The sequence below is a fragment of the Protobothrops mucrosquamatus genome, unplaced genomic scaffold, assembly GCF_001527695.2.
Source record: "Protobothrops mucrosquamatus isolate PMUCROS unplaced genomic scaffold, P.Mucros_1.0 scaffold3469, whole genome shotgun sequence".
Taxonomy (NCBI): Eukaryota; Metazoa; Chordata; class Lepidosauria; order Squamata; family Viperidae; genus Protobothrops; species Protobothrops mucrosquamatus.
This window is the reverse complement of record NW_015389444.1, coordinates 223-24502: the sequence shown is the minus strand read 5'-3', so window position 1 is coordinate 24502 and position 24280 is coordinate 223. Positions and strand designations below refer to the sequence as shown.

The following is a 24280-nucleotide window of genomic DNA, read 5'->3' as shown; positions in this document are numbered from 1 at the left end:
CCCACTACTTTTATGGCATAGTTATGATATTAATAGTAAAAGTTATAGTTTCAGTTGGATCCTACCTCAGATCCAAGATTTTGCTTTATACTTTGTTTCAGAGAAAGATATGAAAGATATGGAAACTTAGGCCCAATTTTAAATGTAAATGGCACAAAACACTCATTCTAATTACTATAATGTAGTCTGTGAACAAAGCTATTAAATAATCAGGTAATAATAATCAAGATGATTAAGATTTTTGCACCATAATGTCACCAAAAATTGCTGGATGAGAGATCTACTTCAATCCATATTCAGGGTTGTTACTTGGTGGAAATTTCACATAGATACAATTAAAAAAAAATTAATATGAAATCAACCAGACTTTATTTCGATTTCATGGAGCCAATTTTTACTTTTTCCTCTTGCAGACTTTATTTTCAGTGGATATCATCTCTAAGCCTACAGCTTAAACGACACTTGCATCTCAATAGTTTTGTGCCTGCTTAGTAAAAAGGAAAGACGCCACCATTTCCTTGCATACTTATCTGAAAGTAAGCCTCAGCGGGATTTGTTGCCAAGTAAATACTTTTAAGCACTGATACGAACTACTGAGTGAAACTGAATAGGATTCAGTTTGCAGTCCAATTCCATCCATATTCGCTCAATTTATTTTTTTAAAAAGGCGCTAAGACCCTAGAAACGCTGAAGAACGGTAGCGTCAGAACTGTATAATTATATCGTTTTATACTTGACAAAACTGCAATCCATGACTTTTAATACACGAATAATTAACTGAAAATATTGGGAGATTTCCCACCCACAAGCAAACTTGTGGAAAAAGTACAGCGGGGCGCGGAAGGAAAGCGGGGCGGCGGGCGGAATCGTCCCCCTGCTCGAGAGCCACCACTCGATCTTTCAGAGCTCCCTTTCCCCCCACATTTCCCCTCTTGTTTGTCCAGGCTCCACGGCGACCGGGTCAGGCGAAAGGAGGAGGCGGTCCCTCCTCGTCGGTTTACTCACTTCGCCGAGCTCCGCGCTCCGCCTTGCGGAGGCCTCTGACCCGGATGCGCTTTGCTTTCCTCGGCCTTCCTATGCGGGACGGCGACAGCAGCGGCGGCGGCGGCGCTGCTACCGGTCGTCAGCTACGGGGGCAGCAGCCCGAAGATGGCTGAGTCCCCGGAGGAGGTGGCCGTGCTGGTGCAGCGGGTGGTGAAGGACATCAACAGCGCCTTCAAGCGCAACCCGCACATGTGAGTGCAGGAGAGAGCGCGCGCGCCAAAGGAACCCGGGACGCCGCCGTCTCGTCCGCGGGTCCCTTTTTCGCCTTGTGGACGCTGCGGTGCCGAGAGACCCCTTGCCTCTCCTCGACGGGAGGGCTTGCGGGGCTCGGTTGTAACAAGGAGTAGTACAAGGTAGTAACAAGGAGACGAGGCCGGTAAACACCCTACCCCACCCACCCCCGGTCCTCTCTTGATTTTCTCTCTTTTTCGAGAGGCAGCTGGTGAGGGAGCCGAGTTGAACTTCTGCCGCTGGACGAAAGAGTAACTTCAAAGTATAAGGCTGGTAGGGAGGACGAGCTGAAGTTCCGGGGATCCGATCCGTTTACGGAATGGAACTCGTGGCTTTGCATTTGTTTAGACGAGGGCTTGCATTATGACCCGGGCTTCAACAGAACGGCGATGAGACGTCAGGTTTGCCGGAGAGGAAAACTGAACATGGGGGAACTGGTGAAGTTGGCACTGGCTAACTTTGAAAGTTTGCGTGTCCCCGCAGTAGCGAGGGAAGATGACGTGCTTTTTAATTTTCAGAGTTGGATGGTAAGCTTTCCATTGCAAGCTCTTCATCTGAACAGCGCGTTCTCAGCTACATTTCCAAAGAATCATCTTGTTCCTTAAGTTATCTCCAGGGATGCTCCATAGGTTAATAGCCACCACAGAATCTATTTTTAATATCGCTGTGTCGATCTAGTTTTGCAATAGTCTGTTCTAAATAAGATTTGATATTTGCTCAGCACTCTCGGGTCATTTCTCTGTCACAAAATCAAAGAAATTAGGAGATTACGATGAAGGTGAACAGGAGGGAATTGCACGAAGTAGTTGAGAGTTTTCCCAGGAGTGGGATGTTCCAAAATGCTCCAGATCTGTGGGTGGTGTATGCATTTCTGACAACATGTCTTCCAGAACAGGATTTGTGTCTATAACAATAAGGCCATTATCCTGTTTTAGAATACAGTATATATATTTGGAAATGCACCTATTACCACTCAGACTGACTTGTTCCAGGTGAAACATTATTCAGGTAACAAAGAGCTTTGTTTTGGATATCCTTAAAATAATAATAGATTATTAGTGGAAATATCTTGTTGATGTGTGATAGTTCACAGGTCAAAATTTTAAAGATCATTTTTTCCTGTTTTTGCTGTTTTTGAATTGGTCTTGAATTCTGTCAACTGCCTAGAGAGGAAATTGTCTCTGGCAATATTTTTTGGAAGTGGTTTGCCATTACCTGTTTCCTAGGACTCACAATTCCCCAGACAACCTTGGCATGGCTGGCTGGGGAATTCTAGGAGTTGAAGTCCACAAGTCTTAAAGTTGTAGTTAACTGGACCACCATCTTGATTTGTCCAATGTAATAATTTGTAGGTCTTCAACTGATGTTCTAGTGATTTTGATGCCACTTGTCTTGATTATACTTTGCCTTCTCCTTTTACATCCCTTAATGTTGCCAAATATAATAGATGTTCTAGTCCAGACATGTCAAACTCGCGATGTCACATGACATCGCGCAACATATCGGAGCTTTTTCTCCATTGTTGGCAATGGGGTGGGCGCGGTTTCCTGGTGACGCATCTAGCCCGCAGGCCAGCAGTTTGACACCCCTGTTCTAGTCCATTGTCTACTTGCAGTTATGCCCAAAGTATGTGACTTTCTGTTTTCTGATCATCCATTTGTGGGAGTAGTTAGTCCTTATATGGGCCGGGATCATTTTATTGATTCTTCTTACAGTCCTCAGCACTTGTAGTGGTATTGTCCAAATCATGAATCAGATTCAGAAAAACATGAAAAAATCAAGTTTTTTCTGGATCTTTATCTTCAGTTTTCACAGCTATTTTTTTACCACTAGATAAGTTGCTACTCTAACTATTCCAACATTTGTTTTCATAAGAATATCCTTGTCCTTTATGCACTTGTCTAAATTTACTATTGCCTTCTTCTCCAGAATTACTTTCTTCACCAGGACACTATTCAATTCTATCTCTTCTGGAACAAAGAAAACAAAGCCATCTATTGTCTTCATTTTTTCACTGTCAACTGTGAGTTCACTGAGCATGATAGTTGACATTACTTTTGGCTTTTTAATGTTAACACAGGTTTTTAAATTTCCATTTTTGTTTCACAATGTGCTACTCTAAGCCCTTTTCCATAGTTCTTTACATTCATCTAACATTCCCTGAATGTTTCATACTGATAAATGGTGAAACCACTGTTTCTCCAGATTTGCTTTTTAAAGTACTGTAGCATCTTGTTTGTTATACTGTACTTCTGAAGAATAATAAGGTGTTCTGGCATTTTCATTAGCCTTATGTTCATTTTCTGGCATGATCTGGACAGTTAAAGGCCTTACTGCAGTCAGTGAAATCAAGGTGAATCTCCTGGTTTTATTTTGCCTTCTCAATTAACCAATCTTTCTTTGCATCAGATCATTCCTGAACATAGTCTCTTTTTACAAATGTTTCTACCACTCTACAGTGCTTTTTGTACAGGATGTTGGTATAATCTTCCCATTTTTTTTAAAAAAAACTTGTTTGGCTCTCTCCCATGTTTACTCTTGAGTGCTCTACCTTAACTGTCCATTTCCTGTGGTTTTTCTGACCTTATTTTCACTTTTTGTTGTAATTCTTGATTTAATCCCTTCCCATTTGATGCTGAAAATCTGTCTTCAATCATTAATTAGATAGTGTTACTAGCCAAAACTTTTATTCTCTATCTGATCATGTTTACAATTTGGGAGTTTTTCTTGATTCAGTTTTTAGTGTCTTCTACTTTTCATATAGCTTTTCAGGTTCTCTTTCATATGAGAAGTATATTGAATATGTTCCTCACATTGAACTTATATTCTACTGTAAGTCTGACTGCCTACTAGTTTCAACCATATCAATATAGTTTTATGTAGTATAATAAAGAACTGGTTTGTTATTGCCTCTTCTATAATTACTCTATAAACAATAATTAAGTAAATGCATTTAAATAAAATATATCCAGTAAAGTTTCTAGTCAGAAAGAAAAATGTTTCCAATGCATGAAGCATTGGAAAATATTTACCTTTTTCTATTCAAGCACTGCCTTAGATGTTTGTTAATTGCTTTTGCGATTACTTGTATTAAGAAAGCTAAATAAGCTTTATTGTGTGGAAAAAGCGAAGCATTATTGTGTGGAGTATATATATGTGTATTGAACTTTTGAAGCATCCATACATGCCCATCATAGTGTTCCCAATCGGAATATGTTATGTTATGCAGAGAAGAGAAACACGAATAAGAAATAACATACCAAAGAAATTAAAAAGGCATGAGATGGTGTAGTGCAGTGATGGCGAACCTTTTAGAGACCGAGTGCCCAAACTGCAAACCAAAACCCACTTATGGATCGTTGAGTGCCGGGTGGGTGTGGCCCATTGGGTGGGCGTGGCTGCAGTGGTAACGGCAGACTGGGTGGGACTAAAAAGTTCAATCAATCAATTCCAACTTTGCAAGATCTTTTTTTTTCCGCAAGAAGTTGAAATTGACCGATTGAACCTTTTTTTTTTGCATACGGTGGCGGAGGCCTAAAACGAAAAGGTTTTATAAAACCCAGCTTAAAGGTCTAGGACTGGGGCGACAGCGTGCGTGCCCACAGAGAGGGCTCTGAGTGCCGCCTCTGGCACCCGTGCCATAGGTTCGCCATCACTGGTGTAGTGTGTGGGTTTTTTTATTTTTTATGTTTTGGATATCTCTCTTTTGGTCATTTTAAAACTTGGTTTTGCCATCAGGCATTAGAACCTGGATTTGTGGTAGAGCCTGAATAGTGTTTGTGTTCATTATTGATGGGTTTTTATATATCTTAGCTATAGGTTGTGTTGTATGTTTTTTTAACATTGTTTTTATACTTAGGGGTTGCTGCATTTTGCCTTTAAGCTGTTTTTTAATTGCTGTGAGCTGCTTAGAGTCACATAGCTGAGAAGGGCAGCTATATACAACACTGAAATAATAAATACCTTATATTCTTGCGGATAAGCTGACGTTTACATGTTTAACCGAAATATCATGAAAAATGGGCTTGCCCTGGATAACACAACTTTGATTTTTTTGTATGATTTAATTTTCATAATTGGCTTATGTATAGCAGGTGCATTTTTCATGGTATGGTTAAAAATTCTTGGGTTATTTTATCTGCAGATGGCAGATTAAGTGTATGCAGGCTATATGGGTAGTTTTAAAAAGCTGAAGGAAAAATCCACCATACATACTCACAGATAGGTTCATCCCTGGATAAGTCAAATCCAATTTTGGGGGTGTATATACAATAAATAAAAAATCAGATTCCACCTTGCCAATTTATCAAGTGAGTCTTAGTAAATATTTTTCTCTTTAAGAAGAATATGAGGGTAAAGTGAGTTAGCAATTATATATTCCAGGTTCTTTTTGAAAGATTAGAAAAATTAAAAATAACTGCTCTCTGGTTATGATTTTTTTATTCCTAAGCAGAATTTTCAAATTCTGGCATGTTTTAATTGTCTTGTCATTTTTCCGTTGAAATACGGTAAATGAAGTAATCAAAAGAATCAAATAATGACAATTAAATTGCATACAATCTGAGAAATTTCCACGGGCAATGAACTGGATAGTGAGCTTTGTTATAATACTACATAAAACACTGAAATAAGTTATCAGGATGTAAATGCTATTTATTCAGTGAGAATATTTGAAAATAGAAATGTCTAGGATTTACAAAATGGGTTAGTGGTTGGTTGGTCTGCATTTACTTCTCACCTGCCAATTTTATGCAATTTTAGGGATAATTTTATTTGTTTTTTCTAGTACAGTCATATTCTCTTTCCCAGGCATATTTAGAACGCGGTAAAGCTTTTTTTTATTACTGTATTTAAAACATTTTAGAGCTTCCATTAAATATATATACAATTACAGCTTTATGATCCTCTGAACACTTGCCATAAAACTGTCCTGTAAAATTAACATATATAGGATAATGCTGTTAATTACAGAAGAAGAAAATTTTAAATTGGTTACTTCATTGGAAGGAAAACAAATTAGGTAGGCAGAATGAAGTGGATAGAGCCATGAGTAGCATTAGCATTAACACTAGATCCCCTCATGCTGTGCAGCATATCGGACAGCAAGGGATCTCCTGCATTTTTGGTCTTGGTCAGAGGTAGGCAACCTCGGCTCTTTTATGACTCATGGACTTCAACTCCCAGAATTCCTGAATCAGCTATGCTGACTCAGGAATTCTCGGAGTTGAAGTCCATGAGTCATAAAAGAGCCGAGGTTGCCTACCTCTGGTCTTGGTGAATACTTCGGTGTCTTTCCATGTGATGTTTAAATTCTTTAAGTCTTCCATGAACATTTTTCACTATGTATTTCAAGGGTGTCCTCTTGGTCATTTGATATCGGGGAGGGGGGTCCATATCGTTGCTATCTTTGAAGATTCAGTTGTTCTCCATGCGAAGAATATGACCTGCAAGTTGGAGTCTTCTGTGTGTGACAGTGTTGTTTCGTTTGCAGGAGAAACTCTTTTGGAGCACTTCTTTGTTAATAAGTTAGTAAGTTAGAGTTATGGGTGGGATGGAAAAAGTTTGGTCAGTGCAAAAAATGGCAACATCTGATGAAAGGAAGATATAGTTAATCTAATTTTTATTATTATTTTAAGAGATGAAATTGGATTAATCCCCTGCCCTGAAGCCAGATATAATCGAAGCCCAATAGTGCTGGTTGAAAACAAACTTGGAGTGGAAAGCTGGTGTGTCAAATTTCTTTTGCCCTATGTCCATAACAAGCTTCTTCACTACAAACTAAGAAAGCAGTGGCTCAACAAAGAAGGTAAGTTACTCCATAAAGTACAAAACATTGCTGTCATAAAAGCTTTTTCCAGCTCCTATATATTTTATCACCCATACCCTTGTGTAAAAATAACCTAATCATTCCCAGCTATCCTCAGAGGAATCTTTCTGAATTCTCAACAAATTTGCAATCTAAAGCATGATTACACAATTAATATTGCACATAGTTGAATCTTTTTGTACGCTGAAAAGAATCAGTGGAATAATCCGGAGACCTTTTAGCATATGATTAGCTCATCAGTACTCCAGAGCATACCTTGTGTACATGATTGCTGGAAACATAGCGATGCAGCTGAAGAAATAGCAGTAATGATCTTGTAAAGCAACTAGAATTTTAATGTTAAAAAAAGCTTTAAAAATTGGCAAAACAGGAATCCAGAGCATTTGCTGCGGACTAGCTACAGGTAGTTTAAAACTTAAAACCATTTGTTTAGTGACCATTCAAAGTTACAGTGGCACTGAAAAAAGTGATTTACAACCAGTCTTCACACTTAGAACTATTGCAACATCTCGACAGTCCTATGATAAAAATTCGGGCATTTGGCAATTGATGGTTGCAGTGTTCTAGGGCAGGGGTGTCAAACTGCCGGCCCGTGGGCCGGACGCGTCACGTGGAAGCTGCGCCCACCCCATTGCCGGCAATGGCAAAACCAGCCCGATACGTTGTGCGACATCATGTGACGTCGTGAGTTTGACATGCCTGCTCTAGGGTCATGTGCCTAACTACCCTTTCCACGACCTTCCCTAGAAAGAGATGATTGGAGACTGGATGGAAATTGTACTTAATGATTGGGTCCAACAATAGTGTTTTGAGAGGCTGTACTACATCCTTCTTCATGGCTGATGGGACCACCCCTCCCATGGAGAAGGAGATACCACCATTGCATCCAATCACAGATCACCTCCCGGGCAGCCTGAACATCCATGTCTTCCTATTGTAAGGGGCTTTGTTTACTTGACTAGCCTTTTCAAGAGATGAACAATACATTTGTTGGAATTCTAGTTCCTTTTAGGATTTCATGTCAAGATGGATTTGGGTATATTCTGTTTTTTGACTCAGCCAGAATAAAATAACCGTCCTTTGTTTTAACAGTTCTTCATTGGACCCATTTCTCAAGAGCAGAAGATAATACTGATGATAAGGTTCTAGGCCACTCCATAGTGTGAGGGATCTAATCAAGCTTCTCTCCTTGAGATGAGGAAGATCACTTGCCTAGAGAGTGGGGGAGTTTAAAGCGAATTGGTGCTTGCCAGAAGAACTTCAGCTGATTTATATGAACCATTCCTAGCAGTAGAAGATCATTATGCTTTATCTAAACAGCCACCCTCTCTCAAGTGTCTTTTTCTACCAAGTTGAAATACAGTATTCCCAGAGAATAGAGGCAATTTGGGAATAACCACTGTTTTATCACATTACAAGCAAGGGAAGATAAAATTTAGAAATGGCAACCTGACCATTTCAAGGAAAAGAAAATAAGCCTCTGAGTTCCCATCTCTCATTTTAATTTCTACTGTCAGCAAGAAAGTGATAATGATGATGTCTAAGGGACTACTTGCTTTTTAATGCCTAATTTGTTGCTGTCATCCCTGTTGGCAAGAATGTAGAAGCCTTAACTAATAAAGAATAAAGAAATGGTCCAAATGATAGATAGTCTCTTTCCTAAATTCCCTCTCCCGCTCCACAGAGCCACCCCCAAATTTAATGAGGAGCAAAGCTACAGAGAGGAAGGAACATTTCTTTCTCTTTAATGCAAGTTGAGGAAATCAAGACCTGATTTTTAGCCTTGATTTTACTAATAAAAGTTTAAATAGATTTAATTTTATATTGACTTTAATCTATTTAAATAAAAATGCTAGTACATTTTATAAACATAGATGTATCATTATTTTTATTGCTTTTTTGCATTTTATCTCGATAGTGCTGATTAAATTGAAAGTGTGATATTATCGCATCTTGTAGTATTGAAAGATAACATTGTGTTATTGCTGTGATATACAGGGTGTATCAAACAACAGGCTTCATGGGCCAATCAAAATATATTTTATTAATATTTGTTCAGAGAAATTGTTACTGTACTTAGGAATGTACAAAGGTCACGCATCAAATGAGTAAGGAACTATTTAAAAGAAAACGGTAACCAATTCAAACATTTAATATAATTTATACTTTAAATTCTCTGCCGGGGGTCCTCAACCTCCAGGCCGTGGCCCACTACCGGGCCTTGAGCCTTTTGAAACCAGACCACGGAAGTGGTGGGTAGCCACTTGTGTGTATCACCACTTGCGTGAGCAGTGGGCAACCACATGAACGTGCACTCCATTTGGGTGAGTGGCAGGTACAAGTGACTGGTGGTCACAAATGAAGCTACATGTGCTTGCCCACCACATGTGGGGGACCGTCACCTCTCCCCCTCCACCAATCCGCAAAGCCAAAAGGTTGGGGAACTCTGTCTATGGGCCCTGACTTTTGGTGCATTCTGTATATTTATATTGACATATGTATTTGTTGCACCAAATACAAAAAATTCACCATAAATGTATATATGCCTTTTGATAAAATATTTAATCCTCTTTATCTCTGTTTAGAGTTGATAGATATCACATGTACCTTGTTGTTGCTGAACCCAGATTTCACTACTGCATGGAATGTAAGGTAAGATTAGCAAATACACATACAAAGACTTTTGCTCATAGCCTCATGTTTTAGATTATGATTTCATGGATTCCTGTCTTCTTTAAGTTCACACAAGACTACTTATGAGTAACAGTATATATTATATATTACAGAAAATCTTATGTATAATTATTTTTAAATCAGTATACTGTATCTGCTCAACTGTGTAATAAAATGTGCATTTATATATGGATAGTTGTACAATATTATATTTTATTTATCAACATTTTTAAAGTGCCTTTTGAATATAAAATTCTCAAAGCAATATGCAAAACAAATTGTCAGCCATGCTAGGTAGACCAGAGTGGGAAATCATTTCCACTGGAAGGCTAAAAATACTTTTATTGAGATTAGCTATAACAATAGAATCTTGCAAGTTTGATTGTGCTTATACCTTGTAATCCTCCTCCTTAAACATCGGTGAATTTGAGAGACATCTACCTGAGTCACTTCCAAATGCTGCCTCCTTGTTCTCATGCGTATACAAATTTATAAACACCCATCTTTTTTAGAAACGGAGGGGGAGGGTAAAATTTAGATATAAATTGGAAGATATAAACCTAGTGCTAAAAGTCTCAATAAGTAGAAAGAAGCTCAGGCTTAATCCTAGCAAAATTGGAGTTATTGTTTCTTCAAAAATATTTTGGTTCTGAGATGGTGCTTACATTGGGATTGCACTCCCTCTGCAAGAGCTGGTTCTCTTGGACTCATGTCTGCTACAATAGCAGGTTGAAGCTGGGAAGCCTTGGTCCAGCTAAGGCTAGTGTGCTGGTGGTTCCCCTTTTTTGACCAGGATGCCATGGGATCTGTGATTTTTGTCTTTATGACCACAAGATTAGATTATCATTAGCATGTTCTACATGGAACTGTTGAAAATGACATTGGAAGCTATAGATAGTACAAAAAGCAGCAGCCAAGTAGCTAACTTAAAATGTTTTAAATCTCCAGCATAAGTCCCTAACATTTATCCTTTCAAATATATTTTTGGGGAGTCCAGCGGGCCACAACAATGACTGGCCAGTGTGCGCATATGTGCACATGCACTCCCCGCCACTTGTGCTAGTGCCCATGGCCCCGTTTGCACATGCGCACAGGCACAAACGGAGTCGCTAGCGCCAGGCAGGTACACGTGACCTGTTTGCACATGCGCGAATGGGGCCGCTAGCGCCGGGCGGGTGTGCGCAGCCTGCTCAGGCATGCGCAAATGGGGCTGCTAGTGCTGCACCAGTGTGTGTGGTGTCATTCGTGTGCGTGCATGCACGCATACCAATTTGAAACATGCTCTCCTTCCCTCCGGGCCGTGAGCCCGGAAAGTTGGAGACCTCTGCGTTAGACCATGTTTTGAAATATCCCAGAACTCTGCACTTTTAAATTATTTTTGAGTTTTTGATAGAGATATATTAAAGGTTAGGAGGAGATGCTGAATAAGCTGCCCAGTGAAAGATGAACACGGGCATGAAGGCAGAGCACGATAATTAAATGAATGAAAAGATTGAATCTGAATCCTGCAACACTGGCTTTTGCTGCTTATAATAAAATAACTCAACGATGGATTAAATACATGCTTTCTCACTAAGTCTTCAGGTTTGATCTGTAATCTCCACTTTAAATTCTGATCACCACTGTGAAGGCAGATCCTGCACTTTCCATTCACCTTCCAAGAGGTTATTAAGATTCGCTTCTTGCTGTATTAAATTTTATTTTTGTATGCTAATTATGACTAATAAAAGTGTTTTAAGGAGTAATCATTTTTACTGAGAAATGGGGGAAATAATCAAAACTTCCATATTATATATCATACTTCAGTTTCATGTTCTACTGAAGTAGATTGATAGAATATTTTGTAAAAATGTCATTTTTACATCTTAGTTTAATTTTACTTTCGTAATTTTGGTGTGCCAGTTTTTAAATAATTTGCAAATAATGATTAACGTTATTCATATAAGGCCTGAATTATTTAATAGGAACTCTTCAGCTAGCTGAAGAATTGCATAAATACACATCAGAAATTGAACTCTATGTTGTGAATGCACTTAGCAGGTTACATGACAGCCCTGCCAGTTGTCAGGCGCAGATGCACCCTCTTGCTAATGTATTGCATGAATGCTATGCAGCCAGATTCATTCATTTCTATATTTTAATACATGGAAGAGTATAGAAAAATAGTGATATCTGAAGCAGCTCTAATTAGGAGAATAGCTATTAGTGAAAACAGCTGTTTCTTTTCACTAAGAAAAGCATTGAAAATTCAGTGGAAGAGGTTTCCATTAATTTAATTTATTCCATTTGGTCATATCTAGCGTCGATGTTGTCTTGCTATACAGTAGGTATCACCAAATCTGTCTTCATCTCCTCTTGTATTGTAACTTCATAGATTTTTTTCAATGAATTGTAATACCGCACCATCTGTAATACCATCTGGGTAAAAGAGTACTATAGGAAGCATTTGGTTGTCTACGCCAGGGCTTTTCAACTGGTGGTATGCGTACCACTGGTGGTACTTTAGCACCTGGCAGGTGGTATGCGACTCGTAGCCAAGTGCAGCGGGGGAGGGAATGAGCTAAAGCGGCGCCACACAGGCCTGGAGTTGATCAGCCAGAGCTGTAGGGCTTTGTGGAAGCCCTGGGATCTGCGTATGCGGCTACATGCTGATTGGAGCTTCCGGTACACCCGGAAGAGAAGAGGAGGAGGAGGGCGGAGAGAGGAGAAGCCATAAAAGGAGCAGGTATGGAGGGAGAGGAATAAAAGCACACGGAGAAAGAGAGAGAAGAGGCTTTTGTTAGTGAAGCAATAAGAGAGAGCGAGTGGCCTTTGCAAGCAAAGTGTGAATGAATGAAAGAGCAAGCGAGAGGCTTTTGCGAGCAAAGTGTGAGTGAGCGAGAGAGGGGCTTTTGTGAGCAAAGGGTGAGAGAAAAAGGTAAAAGTGAGGGGGAGAAGGGAAAAAGAAAAGGCATTGACTTCTGACTTCCTCTGTTGCAGTAGAAGGAAGCATTAACATTGAACCTCAACTTTTTACTTTTCCATAATATTATAAACTAGCCATTTCTATAACAACAAATGAATCTAACCAGTAAAGCCCAAAATCCCCCCCCCTTTTTTTTTTTTAGTCATCAAGTTTTTGACGGCTTGCTAAGCACTGGTGATACTCAAAATATTGTCATGTCCTAAAAGTGGTGCAATCTGTGAAAGGGTTGAAAAGCCCTGGTCTATGCTACATGTGCGTTGCTTTTGGGAGGATTGTGTTACCTACTTGGATTTAACAGGGTGTTTGGTCTGATTTTTGTGGCTTTGCAAAAGTAAAGAGTCTCTTTTTACAGCCTTATGGCAGATGGCATAGTTTAATATTGCAACAGCAAATGGTAGGGTTTTCACATTTGGGTTTTCACATTTGAACCCACTTATGCTTCTTGAAGATGGAGGATGCAAATAGCCCTTGCATCATATTGTCCTAAACAACAAAAATAATGCCAGTAGGACACAATAAGAGACATCACTCCCTGCCACATCCTTTACTGAGGGTTTTGCCCAGGATGTACCTCTTTCAAAATGTAAATCCCATTCCAAAGAATCGAAGGCCGATATCCTACTCTTCTACTGATTAGGGTTCTTATAGGAAAGCTGTTGGTTAACTTGTTACCTTTCTCCATTAAAGAGGAAGGACAGAAACATAAAACTCTCTGGGGGACAATTAGCAATGCTGAGGAGGGGGCATGGCCATGGGCTGAAAATAGGGTCATGGGGTCAACTTTGTGGGGACGTGAGATCACCTTTTGCGACCTTCTGATGAGCAAAATCAACGGGAGAAGCTGGATTCACTTAACAATTGTGCTACTAACTTGACAGCTGAAATAATTCACTTAACAACTGTGGCAAGAAAGGTCATAAAACGGTGCAAAACTCACATACCTATCTCACTTAACAACAGAAAATGTGGTTATAAAGTCGAGGAGTGCCTGTGTATTGTTATGAAGCATTGCTTGCATATTAATTGCAATTTTCATTTTGAAATCTGCCATATGTGTATGTGTGTGTATATTCAATAGTTAGAAATACACAACTTTATATTTAGAAACGCACAATTGCCACATTCTTGTATGGAGGGGACTCCTCTGCTGAGCCCAAGCATCGGTAATGGCTTGGCAGCACAGGATCTGCTTGTGATGATATATTTTCCTGGCCATCTTCCTCATCTGATACTGTAATGACTTTTCAGGCCAGGCGCATAGTTGTGCAGTTCTAATATTATAAATCTGATGCTTTTTATTAATGTTTAAATAGATATGCAGCGGGTAATGGTATCATTAATTTTATTAGGTAGAAAGTGCTCTGCAAATTACCTTTAGTAGCTATGTCTTTGATTTTTGTTTCAGAAAAGAATTGATACTGTCTGGCACTTTAAATCCCATTAAAGACTTACATCTGGGGAAATTGGCACTAACCAAGTTTCCAAAAAGTCCAGAAACATGGATTCATAGGTGTGTGCTTTTACTTCTTTATACTGAAATACACATTTATGTTATCTCTCTGAGTGACAGATGTCATCTGAGAAAAAAAAGAAAGCATTAGGCAGGTCTTTGCTGTAGAGTATTTGCATGTGTGTTTGTGTGTGTGCATGTGCATGCACATATACATATTTCCAGTGTGAACGTATCTCTGAATTGTTTGCAGCTATCCAATTAATCTTGTAATCATAGCTATTATCAAAAACAAATTCTGAATTTTAAAGTAGGAGAAAGAAGTCAAAGCAGGAAATTATAAGGAAATAGTAAGTTTACATTAGTTTAATATTTTGAAAAAAAAAGATGAAAAATATACTTTAGGTTAGAGATTTAGATTTGTTTTACTTCTGTTATATACAAGAATTGTTAATCTTTGTTAACAGCTCCTTTGTTAGTCCTTTAAATGAGCAACAAAATAAATCAGGAAGCCATAACTTACCGTCACACTGAACCAGGAACAATCCAGCATTTTGTATATATAGTTTTAAATATTTGCTCTGCATATGAAATAATTTGAAACAAAGGAGTTTATACATCCCTATGTGGCTTGTTCAAATCATGATATTCTAAGCTTGGGATTGAATAGGTGTATGGTCAGTATTCAGAACTTATTTGAATATCAGTTTTTAAAGGACGTATTGCCATAAAACAGGAGTTTATTGGTTGGAACTATTAACCAAAGAATTTCATTATCTTAGATAATATTTTACAGTGTAATTGAACTTTTCAAATATTTTTGTTATTTATTAAGAAATTTTATATGGCCGCCTGACTCACTCATGGTGACTCTGGGCAGAATATAAATATCTTTATATGCTGTATTAAAAACTAATTTAATGACATAATGAATAAAAATGTTTTCATTAAATTGGTTTTTGCACTTTTAATTCTGCATAACCAGACGATGGGTTCTGCAACATTTAATTCAGGAAAACTCCTTGCCCGCTCTTGTGACTAAAGGGAACTTAGAAGCATTACCCACGGAAAAAATACAGCGGCTGGTGAAAGAAGAAATGGATGTTTGTTGTGATGCTGCTGGACGATATCCAAGTAATTATAATGCCTGGTCCCATCGTATCTGGGTGTTACAGAATTTGGCAAAGCTCAATACAAAGGTATGGGTGCAATAGAAGTTCTACATGTGTTTGTTGGCACATTTTTTTTTAAATATTTGTGCTGAATTCAATTAAGTATGACTAACAAGTGTTTGGGGTGGTAAGAAAATAATAAAAAGAATTGATCTAATTCATGCAAAAAAATGGATTAAAGCTGAAGGTTAGCTGAGTTCTAACCTCTTTTGACAGAAATCAGTAGAAAAGCAAAATAGGGTGAAAATGAAGGCTTCTATGAAAATAAACATGGGATGACAGGGCTTCACCGTTCTTGTTTGAGCTTGGAAGTTAAGCAAGTCTGCTTAGTCCTAGAATTCGTGGTTCTCAATCTTGCCTTCACCATGGATCCCGTTTAAATACTTTTTATGGCCACAAACTATGGCCACGGACCCCCATGACTTAATTCGAGATTTAAATCATAACATTTCTTTAAGTCTTTGCGGACCCCATGTGATCACATCGCGGTTCCCCAGGAGTCCACGGACCACAGGTTGAGAACCACTGCGTTAGGGAATTCCAAAGCTTTAAGATAAATTGAGAAGTTGAAAGACATTCTGGAAGAAATTACTTTTGTAATGTTGCCCCTCTCTATGTCACAAAATAGCGTAGATGTGTCAATGAAGTAACTAGGAGTCAAGCTCGAATTGAGGGTATCTTTACTGTTAACTACATTTTGTTCAGCAGATATTTAAATGCCATTTCTTTTCATTTCTACTATCTAAGATCTTAAATTTAAATATGAGAGGCAATATGATGAAGTGGTTAAATCACCAGGTTAGAAACCAAAAGACCATGGGTTCTAGTCCCACCTTAAGGCACAAAGCCAGCTGGGTGACCTTGGGTTGCCATTCTTTCTCAAGCCACTTCCAAAAATCTTGCCAAGAAAACTGCGGGGAGGCATTCACCAGGAGTCAACATTGACTCAAAGGTACAAAAAGTAGGGGGGAAAGCATATGTCAAAACAATGCATTGTAAAAATACAAATTATATATCAGTATAATTTCAAACAGATGATGCACTTTAGAAACACCATAGTTTAATTTATGAGTGCCTTTCAGATTATCTAAGCTTAAACTGATGTAATGGATTAGCATGACATTAAACAACTGGAATCTTGCTCACGAAATTTTCAAAATATGTTATTAATAAAAACAGAAATGCCTATTACAAAACAGCTGGCTGTACCCTTTTGAAAAATATCCAGAGTGTCCTCTAAAGTGAATTCTGTGATCCAGTTGGAATCTTGTCATATCCATCTTAAAACCGAAAAGGAAAATATTCTTACTATATTTAGTATGGTTGGTCGCATAGTCAGCCAGATGTTTAGTCTGGGATTTGGCATTTTTGTCACCTAAGGAGTCCTTTCTAAGGACCTGGAATGGGCAGATGTTGCATTTCATGTAATAACAAAAGTGTAAGTGGGCCATAACTGGTGACCCTGATGGGGCGGGTAGATAGTTCTAGATCAGAGGTGTCAAACTGCTGGCCTGCGGGCCGATTGCATCATACAGAGACTGTGCAATGCAAAAAATGTCGCAGTAGGTTGTGACACGTCACGTGATGTGGTGAGTTTGATACCTATGTTCTAGATCAAGTAAAATACAGTAGGGACATAAACTGTGTGCACAATTATTAGGCAAGTGAGTATTTTGACCATATCATCATTTTCATGCATATTTTCCACCTTCAAGCTGTATAAACTTGAATGCTTATTGGATATAAGCATATCAGGTGATGTGTATTTGTGTAATGAGGGAGGGTGTGGCCTATATGTACCCCATATAAAGATGTGCATAATTATTAGGCAGTTTATTTTCCTCAGGCAAATGGGCCAAAAAGAGATTTAATTGCCTCTGAAAAGTCAAAAATTGTAAAAAGTCTTTCAAAGAGATGCAGCACTCTTGAAAGTGCTAAGATATTTGGATGTAAACCCTCAAATGTTTTGTTGCAAACAGAATGGCAAGAAATGTGTTGAGAAAAAAAGATGCACATTAACTGCCAAAGATTTGAGAATAATCAGACGTGAAGCTATCAGGAACCCATTATCCTTCAGTGCTGTCATATTCCAGAACTGCAACCTATCTGGAGTGCCCAGAAGTCCAAGGTGTTCAGTGCTCAGAGATATGGCCAAGGTAAGGAAGGCTGAAACCCAACCACTAAAGAAGACAAATAAGTTGAATAAGCAAGACTGGGCCAAGAAATATCCGAAGACAGATTTTTCAGAGATTTATGGACTGATGAGATGAGAGTGACTCTTGACAGACCAGATGGATGGGCCCATGGCTGGATCAGTAATGGGCACAGAGCTCTACTTCGACTCAGATGCCAGCAAGGTGGAGGTGGGGTATTAGTATGGGCTGGTATTATTAAAGATGAGCTAGTTGGACCTTTTCAGGTTGAAGATGGACTCAAACTCAACTCCCAAACCTACTGCCAGTTTTTAGAAGACACTTTCTTCAAGCAGTGGTACAGGAAAAAGTCTGCATCTTTCAAGAAGACCATGATTTTTATGCAGGACAATGCTCCGTTCCATGCATTGAAGTACTCCAGTACGTAGTTAGCCAGTAAAGGCCTTAAAGATGAATGAATGATGACATGGCCCCCTTCCTCACCAGACCTAAACCCTATTGAGAACTTGTGGGAGATTTACGGTGAAGGAAAACAGTACACCTCTCTGAACAGTGTCTGAGAAGCTGTGGTTGCTGCTGCACAAAACATTGATAGTCAACAGATCAAGAAACTGACAGAGTCCATGAATGGAAGGCTTATGACTGTTATTAAAAAGAAGGGTGGCTATACTGTTTACTGATTTTTTGTGTGTGAAATGTCAGAAATGTTTATTTCTACATTTTGAGTTGTTTGTTTGTTTGTTATTCTCACTTTAACAGGTGCAAATGAGTTAGCTGGGCAAATTTTCATTTTTTTGTTTAGTTGCATATTAATTCTGCACACTAATAGTTGTCCAATAATTATGCACACATAGATATTCTCCTAAGAAAGCCGAAGCCTTACTTTTATTTTATATTCAGGTTTGAGGCTTATTAACATTTCGGATTGACCAAGAGCAGTGTAGTTGTTCAGTAAGAAAATGATTCCTCCAAAATGCAGTTTGCCTAATAATTGTGCACACAGTGTATATGGAAGTAGTACTGGTTAAGGATTGGGTGCATGTATGTGCAACCTCTAGGCATCATTGCCAGTTGTGATGAAGGAACATGGCAGTGGTGGGAAAATGGTATGTTTTATACCAGGAGAAATTGATATACCAGCAGTGGTTAGGAAGAAGAAAGTAGGAACCAACCCACATCAATTGGTGCTTTTCCTTCCTCCTAGGCTAATTCAGATTTCTCATTGCTCACCTTTTCCAAATAATTAAATGTTTGGGTTAGCATCTGTGTAAGTTTTGCTTTTGTTTCTAATTTGGCTGTGTTTTGTTTTCCATGTTTGGTGTGTGTCATAGACTCCTTGCAATAGTTTAGAATACATTGTCATAAAAGATAATTTGAAGGTGAAAGCTGATTAGTGTTTATGCTGAATGTTTCATTCTATTATGTTTTTAATTCTCAGATTCTTCTCGATGAACTTTCTTCCACTAAACGCTGGGTCTCCATGCATGTTTCAGACCATAGTGGATTCCACTACCGTCAGTTTTTATTAAAATCTTTGATTGTCAGAACTGGGACTGATTGTATTATAAAGTTATGTGATCATCCAACCAATCAACAAACATCTTGTTTTCCAAAAGATGAAGCGGATGAAGGTGCAGAAGCTTTTTGCATGGAAAAGCAACAGCCAGATCACTCGCTGTATCTGAAAGAGGAAATAGGGCTCTGCACTGATTTAATTGACACTTACCCAGGGCATGAAACGTTATGGTATCACAGGTAAGGAAATTTAAATAATAGAGGATTGAAAAGGACAGTTACCCCTTCAAATCTGATGCACTTTTTTCCAAGTCAGGTTTCCCTTTCTGGTATCTTGTGATAAGTTGTATTCCTCCTCTAATTTCCCAAGCCTTTAGAACAGACATGTCAAACACAAGGCCCAGGGGCTGGATGCGGCCTGTGAAGTGGTTTCATGTGGCCCGCAAAGCCATCCTGGAAACAGTGAGGGAACAGCCCCCACTGCCTTGGCCCTGGCCCAGGCCGGCCGGGAGCCAATGTACAATTTTGTGGTGGCCATCTATGCTGAAATGCATTCAGTCTTAGCTCCACAAGGCCTTCTGGAAACAGCGAGGAACCAGCCCCTACTGCGTCGGCCCCACCCCTGGTGCATGCTGGGGAGGTGTCACCTTTGTGAGGAATGAAGAAATGCACCATCTCCTGGAAGTGGCCAGCAAATGGCCCTTGCCTACTTCACATATCCGGCTTGATGGGCTCTGCCCTGGTCCCACTCCTTTCTGCCAGAGACCCTCAGATCTGTCCCACTCCTGCCCAGGCCCCCATAGGCACCCTTGACACGAATGATGGCCACGCCCACCTAGTAGGCCACACCCACTCCACCCACACCCACCCAGTAGGCTGCACCCACCCTGGCCACACACCCCCGCCCCCCTGAGAGCAACTGCAATGCTGATGCGGCCCTGATTGAAATTGAGTTTGACACCCCTGCTCTAGAACAAGTTTGTTGAGGATGTATGAAGAATACAGTAGTAATGAGAATATGATCCGTCAGCAAGGTAAATTCTGCTGACAGATGGACAAAATGATACAAATATTGTTTTATTGCTTTTTCAGGGAATTCACAGTGTTAGCTATTGTATTCAGACATTATTTGCAAAATGTAGGTTATGTTAAGTTGGAGCTTAGTCCTTCAAACTTTCTGTTATACTCTATATTTAGAAGAGGGACAGAACATGTTAAAAGACATAAAAGCTTGATTTCCACATGTTTTTTGTTTTTTAAAGACGCCAAGTCTTCTACCTTCAAAACCACTTAAAGAAGTGTCCAGTTCCAAGCATCTGGTCATCCACTTCAAACAATAAGGATGGAACAGTTAATAATTCACATCCTCATGTTACAACTGGCCATACCACACAAGCCATGGATGTTGACGGTTTATCTGAATGCAACAAACAAAGCTATAGTCAAGAAACCAAACGCCTGAAGCGTGCTCCTATGCAGGACTGTATCAACGTGGAAGAAGAATATAAGTTCATCGATCACGTTTTGTCAACGTGTAGGGAGGGGGATCAGGCAAGGTTTGCAAGTTCATACAGAAAATGGCTAGTTTCTTTTCTAGGTCAGTGAAGATCTTTTAAAACTCTTTAGGGTCTTTGTTTAGTGCAATATCCTCTTTACAGACAGGTGTACTTAGGACCCCTGGCACTTTTCACCCTTCTGTTATTCCTGCCACTGCTAAACTTCATTTATTGACGTTGGGTTTAGTTCTATTTATATTTTTAAAAAACACTTTGTGTTAATTTTTATGGATCTTTGTAGGATAGCCCCACCTAAAAAGGAACTGCTTAGTGTTAATATAAATTAAGTGCAAATTTTAAAGTAACTAATATAACTGGAGAAATAGGAAAATAGAAAGGTAGATCTACTGGTGAACAATGATTTCATTCTTAAAAATACCTCGTCCATAATAAATGCACCTAATCAAAGTCATTGGTCGGTGAAAACCATGGAAAATCATTCAGCATGGCAATGTCAAAATGGTTTTGAGTACAAGTCTTCATTTTATAATTGCATTGCATCACTGTTCTTCTGACCTCTTTTTATTTCACATTTGAATTGCTCCGATAATCTTACAGTCCTATGACTTTTTTATTATTATAGTGAAAGTGGGATATGGTTATATGAAATGGGATAGTTACGTTAAAAAAAATGTCTACCAAACTGAAACTAATCATTCAATATAAGAACACTGGTGTTTAGGTTTTCTCTGGCTTTTGTGAATTTGGAGGCTTTCGTGAATTTGATGGTTGGAAGATATGGAAATACAAGAAGATGACCCAGGAACAAAATTCTATCTAATCTTATCCCTGCCTGCAATTTTCTTGGCACATGCAGATTTTCCTTTCCCAAAACATATAAAGCGTTTCATACTTGGATTTTTATTGTATGTGATGATATACATGATAGGTACTGGGTATGATAGACAATATGCTGACCATGGATGTTATCTTTGTAATGATACTTCACTTAATGGACAATCTACCATGCACTGGGACTCATTCATCTTCCATTTATTGCAACAGGACCATGTATGGCTCCTTTGCAAGACCATTTAAATCGCTTGTGGAAGTACAGTGCTCAACAGAATGATTTGCTTATTTGAGTTTTCTTCAGGTTATCCACGTAAATGCGGACAGGAAAGAAGAAAATGTGGAGGTAAGACTAAGCAGATTGTTCATGATGGGGCAGACAATTTCTTCTGTGCTTGAGCTGGATTGAGTTTATGAAGGCTTTCAAAGAAATTAATGAAATACGACTTGAAATCCATTTTTGCTTTTTTTTTTTTTTTAACTCTGAAATTCAAGTTAGATTTGCTGCAGTTACATAGAGGCAACTGTGGCTATTCAATTTGCTGCCCTTTTGTTATAGAATAAGGTCAAATTCTGTCTTTAAATTTGCATTTGTATCTCCCAGGGAAAGCATTAGGGATTGTATGTGCCAGGGGTGTCAAACTCACTGCGTCACTTGATGTGTCGCGATGTATCGTGACTTTTTTCCCCTTGCCGGAGCTGGGATGGGTGCGGCTTCTGCGTGACGCATCTGGCCCGTGGGCCAGCAGTTTGACACCCCTGGTATACGCAATAAAACCAAATTCCAAATCTGGAATTAAATTGCAGAGTATTTCTGAATTTTAACCTTTGCTTATAGCTTGCAAAATACAGAGGGTATGTTTGAAGGGTTTACAGAAATATTACCAGAATGACTGAAAAAATGTATAGTTTTAAGATTCAGAGAAATAACAGATGAACAATTCCATCAGAAATGGAAGAACAAACAAAAACCTGCCTTTTTAGAGTCCTAACTACATAATATTAAGGGCCTGTTGTAAGCAAACTGGAAGTTAAATATATGAGCATAGCTAGCATATTTTCTGAAATGTGGGATTGTCTAGAAATACAAATCCACACAGAAACATGACAGGCATCTCTAAATGCTATACATAGTATTTATTTAGAGTGTAGGTGAAAACTTCTGTAGTTGGATTAATTCAGAATCCATTTGTGAACACTAATTTGACTGGTTCCTTTGAAGTCTCAGAATGGGAAAAATTGCATACAAGAATCACGTATATTTAATTATGCCTCTGGGCGCTAGTGGTTATTACCATACATTAAAGGCACCTAGCAGAGCTCTGCACTACTAAATAGCAATATATTAAGCACTTAGCCTGTCAGAAGTCAAAATACTGAGACCTAATAACTCAACCATGACACTAGTGAGAAAACACCTGACCACCTTATCCAATACCAAGTGTTTCTTCATAAAATTTGTTAATTGTATTAATACAAGCACACTATAAGCATCACAGAATATAGTCCACGGGTGTTCTTAGGAATTCAGGAATTGTTAACAATGCAATCCTAGTTAAAAATGTACTGATTAGAGACTCTGAAAATGAGGCACAATGTGCCTTCGCTAGGAGGATTCTACAGGATTCATTATTTTATTCATCCTACATCCTAAATTATGTTCACCTGCAAATGAACCAACAAACTAGTTACGTTAGCTGAGTAATTTAAATTCGGCTTAGAATGAACTGAAGAAAGGAAAAAGTTGAGCTGTTCCATATTCATTCCTATCATGTCATGGACATTGCTGGCAAAGGCAGAGTATAGTCTTAACTAATTACAAGTAGTTTGAGTTCAGTAGCACCCTAAACAAGTAATCTAATTCTCCCCCATTCACACCTACATATTTAAAGGTTAACACCTTCCCCCCCCCCCATGACTGATGTTGGGATACACACAGTTTAACCAGTCTCCTTTCAGCTCATTAGGCTATTTTGCTCACTTGTAATTGATTGCTCGTTTGCTGTTTGTTAGATTGCATCACATTTGAACAGCTACATTTTTATTTTTCCTTATATAATTAATAAGAGCCTATGCTATCTTTTTGTTAAATGTAAACTGCAGATATTTGTGGACATCATGGGGTACTTCAAAAATTAAAACCCCTTTAAAACAAGGGTCCCCAACTCCCGGTCGTTGGCCCAGCACCGGGCTGTGGCCCTTTGGGAAGCAGGCCGCACAAGCAGCAGGCGAGCATGCGAAGCGCCATTTGTGCAAGTGGCAGGCACACTTGTGAAACCATCTCCTCCCCCCCCTCTTCACTGCTGCTAGTCTGCAGAGCTGGAAAAGTTAGGGACCGCTGCTTTAAAATACTAAATTAGGAGATCAACATAAGCAAACAACCATTAAGTAAATCATTATTTGTGAATTGATCTAGAAATTAACTCTTCATCTCTGATACTTACTCAGATATAATTGCTAGTCTCTTCGGGATGACAGTTGTACCCCAGATACCATTGAGATAGTTGAACTTCTACTAGACTTTATATCAATTTTTTTCAGTTTTAGCCCTGTTTTGATACTGTTTGCATCATAGTAACCATCTGCTAAACATTCTTTTATTTTTAAGTCTATATTGTTAAGCAGAACGCCTTCCATGAGTACAGGTAGTTCTCGACTTACGAAGATTCATTCAGTGACCGTTCAAAGTTACAATGGCACTGAAAAAGTGACCTGTGGCCATTTTTCACATTTTGAGGCTGTTGCAACAGCCCTGTGGCCACATAATCAAAATTCAGACTCTTTGCAAGCGGCATGTATTTATGATGGTTGCAGTGTCCCAGGGTCACGTGATCACCTTTTGCCACCTTCAGACAAGCACAGTCAATGGGGAAGCCAGCCTCACTTAACTTTGTTACTAACT

General features: G+C 39.0%; 1 protein-coding gene across 1 annotated transcript; it reads left to right on the top strand.

The window, feature by feature from the left end:
* The first annotated feature begins 1132 nt into the window (after positions 1-1132).
* On the top strand, positions 1133-20998 carry PTAR1 (protein prenyltransferase alpha subunit repeat containing 1). The gene is made up of 7 exons (XM_015827058.1): positions 1133-1235; positions 6912-7081; positions 9688-9754; positions 14146-14250; positions 15176-15389; positions 18954-19270; positions 20293-20998. The coding sequence occupies exons 1-7, from the start codon at positions 1150-1152 to the stop codon at positions 20633-20635; spliced, it is 1302 nt and encodes a 433-aa protein (XP_015682544.1). The 5' UTR covers positions 1133-1149; the 3' UTR covers positions 20636-20998.
* Positions 20999-24280: the final 3282 nt, after the last annotated feature.